The 14351-nt window shown below is 44.8% G+C and overlaps 1 protein-coding gene across 1 annotated transcript in view; it reads right to left on the bottom strand.

The window, feature by feature from the left end:
• The window catches only part of gtf2h4 (general transcription factor IIH, polypeptide 4), an 11485-nt gene extending 611 nt beyond the window's left edge, over nt 1–10874 (bottom strand). The window contains exons 1-13 of the mRNA XM_041884191.2: nt 10782–10874; nt 10467–10585; nt 10092–10196; nt 9823–9954; nt 9369–9554; nt 8993–9101; nt 8492–8560; nt 8202–8285; nt 6022–6178; nt 5494–5624; nt 3089–3136; nt 2388–2466; nt 1019–1080 (exon numbers count right to left, since the gene is read on the bottom strand). Coding sequence (XP_041740125.1) covers nt 1019–1080; nt 2388–2466; nt 3089–3136; nt 5494–5624; nt 6022–6178; nt 8202–8285; nt 8492–8560; nt 8993–9101; nt 9369–9554; nt 9823–9954; nt 10092–10196; nt 10467–10582 — 1278 coding nt within the window. The 5' untranslated portion in view covers nt 10583–10585; nt 10782–10874. The remainder of the gene's footprint in view (nt 1–1018; nt 1081–2387; nt 2467–3088; nt 3137–5493; nt 5625–6021; nt 6179–8201; nt 8286–8491; nt 8561–8992; nt 9102–9368; nt 9555–9822; nt 9955–10091; nt 10197–10466; nt 10586–10781) is intronic.
• Between the last annotated feature and the right edge of the window lie 3477 nt (nt 10875–14351).

Genomic DNA, 14351 nt, shown 5'->3' with positions numbered 1-14351 from the left:
GACAGACAGACAGACAGAGAGAGAGAGAGAGAGAGAGAGAGAGAGAGAGAGAGAGAGTTTAAGTGATAAGACAGAGACTGCATCTCAAATAGCACCCTATTCACTATGTAGGAGATAGGGTGCTATTTGGGACGCACCCAGAGGCAGCAGCCAGTCTGTGCTGGAGCAATATAAAGCACCCAGATTGTACTGAGAGAGAATAGATGAAATGAAGAGGTCAGACAAGCAGTTGCTCCATGTGACAGGGCCTGCAGATGTCAGGCTGATAATGGTAATGGAATTCTACCATTGTTGAACTACAACCCTTTCATAGTTAAAAAAACGTCAGAGGACGGGTAGAAGATTGTAGCAAGGCTAACTTAAGTGTGCACAGTTAATATCAGATCATGTCATCGGAAAGGGGGATACCTAGTCAGTTGCACATTTTAGTCATTTAGCAGACGCTCTTATGCAGAGCGACTGACAGGAGTAATTAGGGTTAAGTGCCTTGCTCAAGGGCACGTCGACAGATTTGTCACCTAGTCGGCTCGGGGATTCAAACCAGCGACCTTTCGGTAACTGGCCCAACGCTCTTAGCCGCTAGGCTACCTGCCGCCCTGCACAACTGAATGCATTCAACAGAAATGTGTCTTGTGCATTTAACCCAACACCTCTGAATCAGAGAGGTGGGGGGGGGGGCTGCCTTAATCAACGTCCACGGCGCCCGGGGGAGCAGTTGCTGTTGGGGGTTAAGTGCCTTGATCAAGGGCAGAACAGCAGATTTTTCCACCTTGTCGGCTCGGGATTCAAACCAGCTCGGTTACTGGCCCAACGCTCTTAACCGCTAGGCTACCTGCCCTGGCATTTCTGAGCACAAATCCCCCAAGAAAGCAGCGGTATTGTCCCTGTCTCCGGACGCCCCCAACGTCCTAGGTTGGAATTACGCCTCTGACCTCATGCTTCATTACAATAAATGTTCATTGGTGAGTTCATTGACAGCTAGAGAGATAGATAGAGAGAAAATAAAACAAGATCTGACCTGAGCTCTGTCCCGCAACACTTCGAAGTCAGCCTGGGAGAGGAACTGGTTATACAGCACTCCTGGGATGGACAGATTGATAGAGAGGTAGAGAGAGACAGGAAGCGAGGTAGACAGGAAGGGAGGTAGAGAGGAGAGAGAGAGAGAGAATGAAAGACACAGATAGCTTACAGACAAGGTTAAAGGTGCAGCCCACATCAATACTTGATCACTCTATTCCAGTTTACAGCACATCTGAGAGCAGGGGTTACAACTCACCACACACACACACACAACACACAGCCTGTATTGACAGATTGCTATCCTACAGAGACAGGCCACCTTGTCAGTCATCCTACTGGGGGAAGAAAATGAAACCCAAAGAAATCAATCAGCTTTGTAAGTCCTCAGGGAGTGGCTAGATGTCTCTTGGACAACGCAGGAGAAAATACAGGACTGGGGCCGTATTTATAAAGTACCTCAGAGTAGGTCAGGATTTTTTTCGGAATCAAAATGGGGCTTAAGTGGTGGGCGTGGCCAATGACGCGGTCGCCGACTGAGCATTTTAGAGGTCCTCCTTTTTGACTAGCAAGAGCAGTGTGAGGGTTTCTCTTTTCTTTCTCCTCATTGTTAGTTCTCAAAGATTATCTTATTTTTAAATATATACAGTGCCTTCAGAAAATATATTTGCGAAAAATTCTAAAAACGTTGTTTTTACTTTGTCATTATGGGGTATTGTGTGTAGATGGGTGTGAAAAAAATATCAATTGAATCCATTTTGAATTCAGGCTGTAACACACAAAACGTGGAATAAGTCAATTATCTTTTCTACATACTATATCTGATTTTTGTCATTAAGTTTACACTGAAAACGTTTTACCATCCCGGAAATGATTTTCAAAAAACGTTTTTTTTTTTTTTTTTTTTTTTAAATACAAAATAAATATTATTGTTGTTATTTGTATTTATTTTACTGTTTGGACTGAGGCCGTCTGAAAAGAAAAAAACAAGTTTCTACGCAGAAAAAAACCCTGTGAGTGTTGATCTAGGATCAGTTTAGCCTTTTAGATCAAAATGAATAGTATTAACATGGATAGAGGGGGAATGATCCTAGATCAGCACTCCTACTCTGAAGCACTTGATACATACTGGTTTCATTTCAAAGCACTGAAGTCTTACGGCCTGTTTTTCCAAGCAACGTAATTCCTATTAACGGCATGTCTCACATGGTTATTACCAGAGATAAGAGCCACTGGTTGCCCCTGGGTGAGAGAGCGTGATCTCACCAACCATTAGGTGGGACGGACATAATTCGTCACAATGAAAAAAAGAGAAACCTGCTCATGAAAGCTTGTATTAAACGTGCACGTGCACACACAGAGGGCCTCACCCTCAGAGAACTGTAGTCGATCTCTCTCCAGCTCCCATAGTCTGATCTGGTCTGTGATGGTGGGGGGCAGCACTGGGTTCTGTGAGACACAGAGAGAGTAGGTAGGAGTTAGGCTTTATCCCAAATGGTACCCTATTCACTACGTAGTGTACTACTTTAGACCAGGGTCCATAAGGAATAGGGCCCATAGGGAATAGGGTCTATAGGGAATAGGGTCTATAGGGAATAGAGCCCATGGTCTCTGGTCAAAAGTAGTACACTATGTAAGGAATAGGGTGCTATTTGGAACAAAACCTTAGTCTAGCATGGTAATGTAATGAAGAAATATGAGTGATGAGCCTCCAGTGTGGGAGTAGGGCAAGGCTATTACTGTAATCAACACAGCAGAGAGAGAGAGAGAGAGACAGAGAGAGAGACAGAGACAGAGACAGAGACAGAGAGAGAGAGAGAGAGATACCGAGAGAGACAGAGAGAGAGAGAGAGAGAGAGAGAGAGAGAGAGACAGAGACAGAGACAGAGACAGAGACAGAGACAGAGACAGAGACAGAGACAGAGAGAGAGAGAGAGAGAGAGAGAGATACCGAGAGAGACAGAGAGAGAGAGAGAGAGAGAGAGCGAGAGAGAGAGAGAGAGAGAGAGAGAAAGAGAAAGAGAGAGAAGAGAGAGACAAACGAGGGAGCAGATTGACAGATTGGAGGTACCTGTTTCAGCATGACAGGATGTGCTCTGGTCCTTAGAAAGTGGAGAATCTGAAAAGCACAAAAACATGATCATAAACACTTTACCACAGAAGATCAGAAGCACCATACCACCATTTCATGTGCCGTATATCAACTAAAACACACAGACTGAATAGACAAAAACATAAATACTTTCGCATACTTTCGAAGCTGAGCGGAAATGGAAGAAAACTAGACTCCCTGCGGACCTGGCATCTTTTCACTCCCTCCTCTCTACATTTCTTCATCTGTTTCTGCTGCTAAGGCCACTTTCTACCACTCTAAATTCCAAGCATCTGCCTCTAACCCTAGGAAGCTCTTTGCCACCTTCTCCTCCCTGCTGAATCCTCCTCCCCCTCCCCCCTCTCTGTGGATGACTTCGTCAACCATTTTGAAAAGAAGGTTGACGACATCTGATCCTCGTTTGTTAAGTCAATTGACACTGCTGGTCCTGCTCACACTGCCCTACCCTATGCTTTGACTTCTTTCTCCCCTCTCTCTCCAGATAAAATCTTGCGACTTGTGACGGCCGGCCGCCCAACAACCTGCCCGCTTGACCCTATCCCCTCCTCTCTTCTCCAGACCATCTCCGGTGACCTTCTCCCTTACCTCACCTCGCTGATCAACTCATCCTTGACCGCTGGCTATGTCCCTTCCGTCTTCAAGAGAGCGAGAGTTGCACCCCTTCTCAAAAAACCTACACTCGATCCCTCCGATGTCAACAACTACAGACCAGTATCCCTTCTTTATTTTCTCTCCAAAACTCTTGAGCGTGCCGTCTTTAGCCAACTCTCTTGCTATCTCTCTCAGAATGACCTTCTTGATCCAAACCAGTCAGGTTTCAAGACTGGTCATTCAACTGAGACTGCTCTTCTCTGTGTCACGGAGGCTCTCCGCACTGCTAAAGCTAACTCTCTCTCCTCTGCTCTTGTCCTTCTAGACCTGTCTGCTGCCTTTGATACTGTGAACCATCAGATCCTCCTCTCCACCCTCTCCGAGCTGGGCATCTCCGGCGCGGCTCACTCTTGGATTGCGTCCTACCTGACCGGTCGCTCCTACCAAGTGGCGTGGCGAGAAGCTGTCTCCGCACCACGTGCTCTCACCACTGGTGTCCCCCAGGGCTCAGTTCTAGGCCCTCTCCTATTCTCGCTATACACCAAGTCACTTGGCTCTGTCATATCCTCACATGGCCTCTCCTATCATTGCTACGCTGACGATACACAACTAATCTTCTCCTTTCCCCCTTCTGATAACCAGGTGGCGAATCGCATCTCTGCATGTCTGGCAGACATATCAGTATGGATGACGGATCACCACCTCAAGCTGAACCTTGGCAAGACGGAGCTGCTCTTCCTCCCGGGAAGGACTGCCCGTTCCATGATCTCGCCATCACGGTTGACAACTCCGTTGTGTCCTCCTCCCAGAGTGCGAAGAGCCTTGGCGTGACCCTGGACAACACCCTGTCGTTCTCCGCTAACATCAAGGCGGTGACCCGATCCTGTAGGTTCATGCTCTACAACATTCGGAGAGTACGACCCTGCCTTACACAGGAAGCGGCACAGGTCCTAATCCAGGCACTTGTCATCTCCCGTCTGGATTACTGCAACTCGCTGTTGGCTGGGCTCCCTGCCTGTGCCATTAAACCCCTACAACTCATCCAGAATGCCGCAGCCCGTCTGGTGTTCAACCTTCCCAAGTTCTCTCACGTCACCCCGCTCCTCCGCACACTCCCCTGGCTTCCAGTTGAAGCTCGCATCTGTTACAAGACCATGGTGCTTGCCTATGGAGCTGTGAGGGGAACGGCACCTCCGTACCTTCAGGCTCTGATCAGTCCCTACACCCAAACGAGGACATTGCGTTCATCCACCTCTGGCCTGCTGGCTCCCCTTCCTCTGCGGAAGCATAGTTCCCGCTCAGCCCAGTCAAAACTGTTCGCTGCTCTGGCACCCCAATGGTGGAACAAGCTCCCTCACGACGCCAGGACAGCGGAGTCACTCACCACCTTCCGGAGACATTTGAAACCCCACCTCTTTAAGGAATACCTGGGATAGGATAAAGTAATCCTTCTACCCCCCCCCAAAAAAAAAAAAGTGGTTTTCCCACTGGCTATAGGGTGAATGCACCAATTTGTAAGTCGCTCTGGATAAGAGCGTCTGCTAAATGACGTGAATGTAAATGCATACAGAACAACCATGTATAACAGTGAATACTAGAACACCAATATGCTGAAGAGAGAAAATCATTAATACAAAACCTGACAAGCTCCAAGCTGCCATTATGTTGTTCAGTAGTGTAAAGTAACCAGCTACCTGTTGTGAGGAGGAGTGTGTGTGTGTGTGTGTGTGTGTCTACCTGCTGTGAGGAGGAGTGTGTGTGTGTGTGTCTACCTGCTGTGCAGTGATGCCGTTAGCGATGGCTTGCTGCACTGACTCCCTGGTAACATGGGCTACCACCACGTTAGGGAAGCGATAGAGGCACTCGCTAAACAGAGCCACCAAAGCTATCTGCAGCTCAGAGTCTGGGGAGGACAATCAGACAGGAGATCAGTAATGACATGAAGAAGTCAACATTATGCTGCTATCTATTTGTAAATACCTGTTATCAAAGTGTCAACCATTTTTTTTTTTTTATGACAGAAAATAAATAAGTTAATAGACTATTCAGTACCACCTGGAAATTAGTAATACATTAAATACTACAATCCCAACATTGAGAGAGCGGGATTGACACACAGGGATGAATCCTAACTTGAGAGCTGCACAGATAACTCAAGAGTTGAGGCGTAAATCTGGAATTGGTCAATGGGAGATTTGTATGAAAACTCGAGTTACGCTGGCAGATCTGAAGTTAGGTTTCAGTGGTCCACACTGTCAGACAATACACTGCAGAATTAAGACCTTCCATTGGAAACATACTAGTATAAGCATAGAGGCGATAGTTGGTTTCCACTACGATGAAACCTGAATCCCCAGTCCCTGGGGCAGCGCCCATGGCGGTGGAGGAAGAGTTGGCGGAGACGCCAGCAGACAGGGTGATGGCCAGCCTGGTGGGGTAGTACCTTCTAGACTTCCTCTGAGGAGACCAGAGAGAGAGAGGGTAGGGGTACAGGACCAGGGGTGAAAAGGACAGTGAGAGAAGACAACTAAATATTATTTGTGTCTGTCCATTCTGTTCTGTCCATTCTGTTCTGTCCATTCAATCTGTCCATTCTGTTCTGTCCATTCTGTTCTGTCCATTCTGTTCTGTCCATTCAATCTGTCCATTCAATCTGTCCATTCTGTTCTGTCCATTCAATCTGTCCATTCTGTTCTGTCCATTCAATCTGTCCATTCTGTTCTGTCCATTCAATCTGTCCATTCTGTTCTGTCCATTCAATCTGTCCATTCTGCTCTGTCCATTCAATCTGTCCATTCTGTTCTGTCCATTCTGTTCTGTCCATTCAATCTGTCCATTCTGTTCTGTCCATTCTGTTCTGTCCATTCAATCTGTCCATTCTGTTCTGTCCATTCAATCTGTCCATTCTGTTCTGTCCATTCAATCTGTCCATTCTGTTCTGTCCATTCAATCTGTCCATTCTGTTCTGTCCATTCAATCTGTCCATTCTGTTCTGTCCATTCTGTTCTGTCCATTCTGTTCTGTCCATTCAATCTGTCCATTCTGTTCTGTCCATTCAATCTGTCCATTCTGTTCTGTCCATTCAATCTGTCCATTCAATCTGTCCATTCTGTTCTGTCCATTCAATCTGTCCATTCTGTTCTGTCCATTCTGTTCTGTCCATTCAATCTGTCCATTCTGTTCTGTCCATTCAATCTGTCCATTCTGTTCTGTCCATTCAATCTGTCCATTCAATCTGTCCATTCTGTTCTGTCCATTCTGTTCTGTCCATTCAATCTGTCCATTCTGTTCTGTCCATTCTGTTCTGTCCATTCAATCTGTCCATTCTGTTCTGTCCATTCAATCTGTCCATTCTGTTCTGTCCATTCAATCTTTCCATTCTGTTCTGTCCATTCAATCTGTCCATTCAATCTGTCCATTCAATCTGTCCATTCTGTTCTGTCCATTCTGTTCTGTCTTGATATCTTGCTCTTCCACCATATTTTTTGTTTGTTTATTTGACAGCAACCATGTACAAAAACAAAAACAAATACATTCTAAAAGCTTTAACAAGAGCAATATATTTTGTTTAATTTGAAAACAGCATAACATTGTAAAAGCAGAATATTTCAGTCCTCCCAGCTCCCTAACCTTTGACCCCATAACAGTGTATTCCGTGGGAATTGTGTAGGTTCGGCCCTAATTTATGTGCTCTCTGTCACCTGGAGTTGCATGGTAAATGGTCCAGGAACAAAGGACAACGCCCAAGGACTAGTCAGCCCTTCCCCGCTCTGAGGGGCCAAAATGTACCTCTCTGTTACAGTATTCAGAGCACTGACTATTGCATGTGATAGAATAATACTATAGTATGCATGTCTGGTATCTATCTGAAACTTGTTCACTGAGGATAACTCTGGTGCTATCTACATGTATCTATGATCTCTGTGGTTTCTTGTATCTGTACAGGGTGAACTCTGAATTACTCTATGCAAAGAGGTTTTATCGTCTTCTCGGGAATTCTGTCTCATTTACATTGGTGTCATCCCCCACACAAGCCTTTAGATGCTGTGTTCACCCTGTGGAGATTGGGCCTGGGAGTATTTAGGTTACTGTAAAACTTGGTATCGTTTTGACTGGTCAATGGTGGTTGGTTTTGGGTTGAAAGGTTACTCCTTCAGATGTTATGAATGGAATGAAAAGCCTTTGATCTCTCTCTTATCCTGTATCCAGTCCATGGAGGAAGGTTGTACGATCAATTCTCATTTCCTCGGCTTCTAGAACTCTGGCCTAGTAAGCAACTCTGTGTTTATGCTTTTGTCCTGTAAGTTAACCTATAAGGATATAGGTTATATAAACATATAAGGAGCTATATGCTTAGAGTAATTCCTTGTAATGCTTGTCGCATGTGAGGTATTTATTATAACATATACACACACATGCCAAATGTTACTGTCCTCTACAATTGTAGCTACATAGCTCGTTCTACTCCACCATATCTTACCTTTCTCTGGAAGACGAGGCCAAACTCTCTCAGGTGCTGTAGGAAGGTGAGCAGAGACTCACTCATCCCCTCCACTGAGTAGTCCTGGGGCACAGGACAGGGGTGACAACATCAGTCGATAAGAGACTATAAGCAGAATATCCCATGATCTAATAATGCACAATGACTATGATATATTTTGACATGACTGACACGACATCACGTCATACCGTGTAGAAATCGATCGGTGGTTAAAGTTGAGTGTTCTGCAGGTAAGCTGCCAGGTAGCTGTAATGTGTTACAAGACTCACCCTGCCTAGTGTTGAGAAACTGAGCTGGAACAAGAAGGACAGAATCTCCACCAGGTCCATTCCACGAGTCTGAAAAATGAGGAGGACAAGAGAGAGATATAATACTGGGGAACTGTGTGTGTGTGTGTGTGTGTGTGTGTGTGTGTGTGTGTGTGTGTGTGTGTGTGTGTGTGTGTGTGGGACGTGTTTAACTATACTTGTGGGAACCAGATGTCCCCACAAGAATAGTAAACCCAAGAACATTTTGACCAACTGGAGACATTTTGTTGGTCCCCACAAGGTAAAATGCTATTTCTAGGGGGTTTAGGGTTAAGGTTAGAATTAGTGTTAGGAGAGGGTTAGGAGCTAGGGTTAGGTTTAGGGTTAAGGTTAGGTTTTTGGGTTAGGGTTAAGGTTAGGGTTAGAGGTTAGGGAAAATAGTGTTTTGAATGGGACTGAATTGTATGTCCCCACAAGGTTAGCTGCGCCAGACTGTGTGTGTGTGTGTGTCTGAGGACGTACCTGTGCCGTGTTGAGGTACTGTAGGGTGAAGTACCAGAGCTGAGAGGCTGTGTCCAGGAGGAGGAACTGGAAACCAGCAGAGGTGATACAGGGAGCATCTCCAGCCTCACTGGAGGAGAGGAAGAAGTGTAGGATGAATGAGGAGAGAAAGAGGACGGAAAAGAGAGGAACAGAGAAATTAGAAAGAATATTGTGGAGAAAAAAAAATACATCGAAAACAGAGAACAGTTGAAAATACGTGAAAATCCCAAACACATTCATAGAAAAATAATACAGGTAAAATAGTGATAAAAAATACAAATGACAAGAAATAAAGAGTGTATGTGAGAGTATAACATTTGAGTTCACAGTGGTCCCTCAGCGGCGTGGTACCTACGTTCTCATAAGGCCAGCCTGAATGAGGAGCTGGGACAGATCCTGGCTGACTGCAGCACTGGGACAGCCCACCATGAAGTGGAGAACAACCTCCCAGCGCTCCAAGGCATACTTATCCAGACTCTCCACATCACGGGCATGTCTGTCAGGACCCAGACTGTCACCCTGGTCTGCCCACGACTTACCCCTGAGAGGAGGAGGAGAGGGAGGAGGAAGAGGAGGTAGTGGAGGAGGAGGAATATGAGGAGGCGGTAGTGGAAGAGGAGGTAGTGGAGGAGCAGGAAGAGGAGGAGGAGGAGAAGAGAGTAAGCATAAGTGAGCCATAATACATGAGCCGTACGAAAGACACGCGTTCACTCGCAAGTTTTAGCTTTGGTAGTTCTACTGCTGGCATATTAAGCCCCCATGTGGTACTGTAGACACTAAGTACCTTACAAATGAAAGGGTTGACTTACCCTCCTAATAATGCTATTCTCAGGTTGTCTTTGAATACGGGGTTCAGAACGTTTCCCTGCAGGCCTCCCTGTAGCTGCTGGCTGTGCCATAGTCTGAGACCAGACAGCACAGAGACACACTGATCGTGGTCCCTGAAGAAAGAGAAGAAGAAAGAGAGAGTGAACTACAGAGACTGAAGGTTAACTGACAGTCATTTAACAACCTGACATTTGACTGAATTTACAATGGAGCATCGGACACGTACTATGTATGATTCGGATAGACTTACTTTTCACTGTCTTTTTTCACCCACAGAGCCACCGCTGCCTGAGGAAGGGGTTGGTCCAGGAACAGCATTCGCATTACATAATTCTTGGCCAATGGGGGGAGCTCCCTGTCAAGCAGTGAAACAAGCAGATAATCTGACTCCCTGATTTACGTTGCATGTGAGTCCGGTGCAACCCAAAATACCGATCATCGTGCTTGTATATGTAACATGGTGCTAAATGTGTAGACAGCCTGTGTTCTGTTCCAAATATGTTATAAATAATAATGTGTGCATTAAAAATCAATTTGTGTACTAAGCATAGCAAACAGCAGGATTTATGCATGTCATATTTTACAGTTACTATAATAGTGTTGTTTAACTGGACTGATCCCGCACCTGTAGACAGCCAGACATGTGGCCGGATGGTTGTACAATCTGTCCAAGATCTCAGGGCTCAACTCTTTCAGGTACTCATGGAGGTTCTTGCATTGTAACTGCACGCGCAGCTTCATCTTCTACCGAAGACAAAAACAGATGCAGATGACAACTACAGTAAGAATTCAATGTGTTTCTTCTATGGTTAACAATAATGACACAAGTCTGAAGAGTACAAGCTTAGCTAGCTAGCTAACGAGGATGGAATGGAACAGAGCGTTTTAAAGTGAGACAGAAAGTGCAATCAACCATGTACATCGACATTTTATTGTTTACCTTATGGTTGGGTATCGGATAAGGTCCAAAATAATTCCTATAAACTAATAAATTCAGAAATGTTCAGCATCTTTTTTTTCTCAGCAAGTGAATAGAAGCCATGTTGGATGATCACGTGATTCAGACATCTACAAGGGGGAGCGTTCTGATTGGAGCAACTACTTTTGCTGCACTCAACGCCACAGTGAAATGTAAATGCAGTATTTTATTTTTGATTGATAAATAAAGATTGCAATAATTGCTAATGTATACATTTGTAAACATGTAAGTAGGTTATTTAGATAAATTCACTGTCATTCCCTGAGAGCGTTGACAAAATGTAGAAGGGAAACGATAACAGCAACAAACATGTTCACAATCCAACTGATGCAGCAAAGGATTTAAAATGCTTAGCATCCCAGAGCGACTAGCCTAAACCTCATTACAAGCAATGAAGTGCAAGGAATAGCATACCAATTGTGTTTTCTCCAATACGATCTCAAGTTTGCACTACACTGATCAAACACATTTTTGTTTACAGATAAAAGAAAGGAGAAGAGATGAATATTGAAGGAGGTCCAGGGGAATGGGGAACCATCTGAGCGTCTCGATCTCTTCTCAGGAGTCCTTCTTCTCTTTATCTGTAGGCACAAATTAAATCACTATAAGTAACATATCCACTCACTCATAAGTTAACATTTAGAATATATACCGTTTATGGGGTAGGTGCTTGTCACATTGTGGTGCAGAACAACATCAAATTGAATAGATTGATGAATCTGGTGGTGAGAACTGCTTAGAATAGACTTGGTGAATTGGTGTTTGAGTGAGATGTAATAGGTGTGTACATTCTACATTACCTGCAGTGTATACAGGTGAAGAAGACCGTCTGTCCTTCATCTGCAGATCTCATTTGTCTGGTGTGATAAACCATCCCCTCTTTATTGCAGCGCCTTTCAATCTAGAATGCAAGAGTTTGAGGAGGTTAGAGAGAAGATATTGATACAGTGGTGCAGTGGTATTCAAATCTGAGCATGGAGGTCCGGAGTACTGCTGGTTTTCTGTTCTACCTGATAATTAAAATCTGTCCCCGATTAGAGGGGAAGAACGAAAATCAGAAGTGGAACTGTCGTCGAGGTCTAGGTTTGAATACCCCTACAGTAGTCTGTACTATTACACTGGAATTCCTCATTTTTAAAGGGTCGTTTTATTGATCACTTTAGGAACTTTTTAGGTGAATTCTTACCACAGCCCCCTTGAGTTTTGAGTCCTCCTCCTCCACAGCAACAGTGGACCGTTCTAGAGCGTTAAAGACAACTGAAGACGTGACCTCTTGACCTGAAAATTCTGGAGAGATAGAAGTACATAAAAACACAGTTATATTTTTTTTACATTTTAGTCATTTAGCAGACGCTCTTATCCAGAGCGACTTACAGTTAATGCATACATTTTTTTTTTTTCATACCCCCTGTGGGAATCAAACCCACAACCCTGGCGTTGCAAACGCCATGCTCTATCAACTGAGCTACATCCCCTGCCGGCCATTCCCTCCCCTACCCTGGACGACGCTGGGCCAATTGCGCGCCGCCCCATTGGTCTCCCGGTCGCGGCCGGCTACGACAGAGCCTGGATTCGAACCAGGATCTCTAGTGGCACAGCTAGCAGGGTCCAAGGGTCACATACTGATGATGACAAAAGAGACTGGCTGGATGAAATACAATACCTGGATGACTACTTGTTTGTCTTTGTGAGAATAGTTACCTAGCCAGGGGTGTATTCATTAGTCGGATTCCGTTCCAAAACGCTTAGTCTGTTGCAAAATGTTTAGCAGCGTTATGCAACTAATGAATATACCCCTGATCCCAGATCTGTTTGTTCCAATGGCTGTATATATACATTTACATTTTAGTCATTTAGCAGACGCTCTTATCCAGAGTGACTTACAGTTAGTGAGTGCATACATTTTCATACTGGCCCCCTGTGGGAATCGAACCCACAACCCTGGCGTTGCAAACGCCATGCTCTACCAACTGAGCTACAGAGATGCCAATATATATATATATGAATGGACAAAGCCATCGATCACGTGACACCATTCATTCATATGTGAAGACTCAATAGCGCATTGAAGCCAAATGAAGTCAGTTAAGATGGCGTCTCATGGAGACATAAACATGCACAGGTTGAGCTACTCCAGGAAGTGACGTTGCAGGCTAGCTCAGTGCTGCCCCCTTTCGTTGAGTAACTCAAGTTGAAGGCTGACTGGGGTACTGCAGGCTGCCATTAGCAACACAATTATCCTTATAACTTCTTCTGTGTGTGATTTTAAAATAAATCGGTAAAAGGACATACATCGGGTGCATTACAATTATTTATTGGTACCAGGATTTACATGAAGATTGCCATTTTTCTATTCACTGTAATGGGGGACCCGGTTTGTGCTCTTGCCAATTCCATGGACCATTCCATCTGTGGTCCTCTGTAGCTCAATTGGTAGAGCATGGCGCTTGTAACGCCCGGGTAGTGGGTTCGATCCCCGGGGCCACCCATACATAAAAATGTAGGCACACATGACTGTAAGTCGCTTTGGATAAAAGCGTCTGCTAAATGGCATATTATTATTCCATAGAGATAGATAGAGGATCTATAGGGTCTGTGACAGCATGGGCAGCGCCATTGAGGTCATCTCCATTTTGAAGTAGTCCATTTTCTTCTTCACGATTGGCTGATCCCTCCTGATGACCCGGTTGGACATGACTCCAACAGGGTCACCAGGAGGGATCAGCCAATGTAGTTGGAAGTCCCACCCAGTTGACTACATTAAAATGGTGGAAGCCCTCAATGGCGCTGCCCATGCTAAAACGGCCTTTTGGCCACTAGAGGCCTCTATCATTCTCTATGGGACCATTCATCGTCAAGCCATGTTTGCCATGATGATGATGATGATGAGTGATAGGCAGTTGGCATGATAGCGCAAACAGACTGGCAAGCAGTTGACCCCTTTAGCTAATGATTCTGTCTGTCAGTAGGATACATCATTATCTCCAGCAGGGAAATTTAACTGACAACAAACAACCCATCCTCACCGCGGACAGGTGACTGTGTCCTCAAATCAAATCAAAATGTATTGGTCACATACACATGGTTAGCAGATGTTATTGCGAGTGTAGCGAAATGCTTGTGCTTCAGCGGAGTCACTGACCACCTTCCGGAGACACTTGAACCCCTACCTCTTTAAGGAATACCTGGAATAGTCTAACAGTAATCCTTCTACCCCTCCCCTAGTGGTGGTTGTATCACTGGCTATCCTAAATTGAATGCACCAATTTGTAAGTCGCTCTGGATAAGAGCGTCTGCTAAATGACTTAAATGTAAATGCTTCTAGTTCCGACAGTGCAGTAATATCTAGCAAGTAATATCTAACAGTTCCGCAACAAATATCTAACACACACAAATCTAAGTAAAGGAAGATTTTATGAGCTAACAATGTAAGAAATAATACTTTTTTTTTTTATACTGCAGTTTCCTAAAGACTACTAGCGAGGCAGCCCTCTCTGTCGGCGCAATTTTAAAACCCAAGTAGAGGCAGTA

Source organism: Coregonus clupeaformis, chromosome 8, assembly GCF_020615455.1.
Source record: "Coregonus clupeaformis isolate EN_2021a chromosome 8, ASM2061545v1, whole genome shotgun sequence".
NCBI classification, from domain to species: domain Eukaryota; kingdom Metazoa; phylum Chordata; class Actinopteri; order Salmoniformes; family Salmonidae; genus Coregonus; species Coregonus clupeaformis.
The sequence above is the reverse complement of the archived record's forward strand: the minus strand, read 5'-3'. Positions and strand labels throughout refer to the sequence as shown.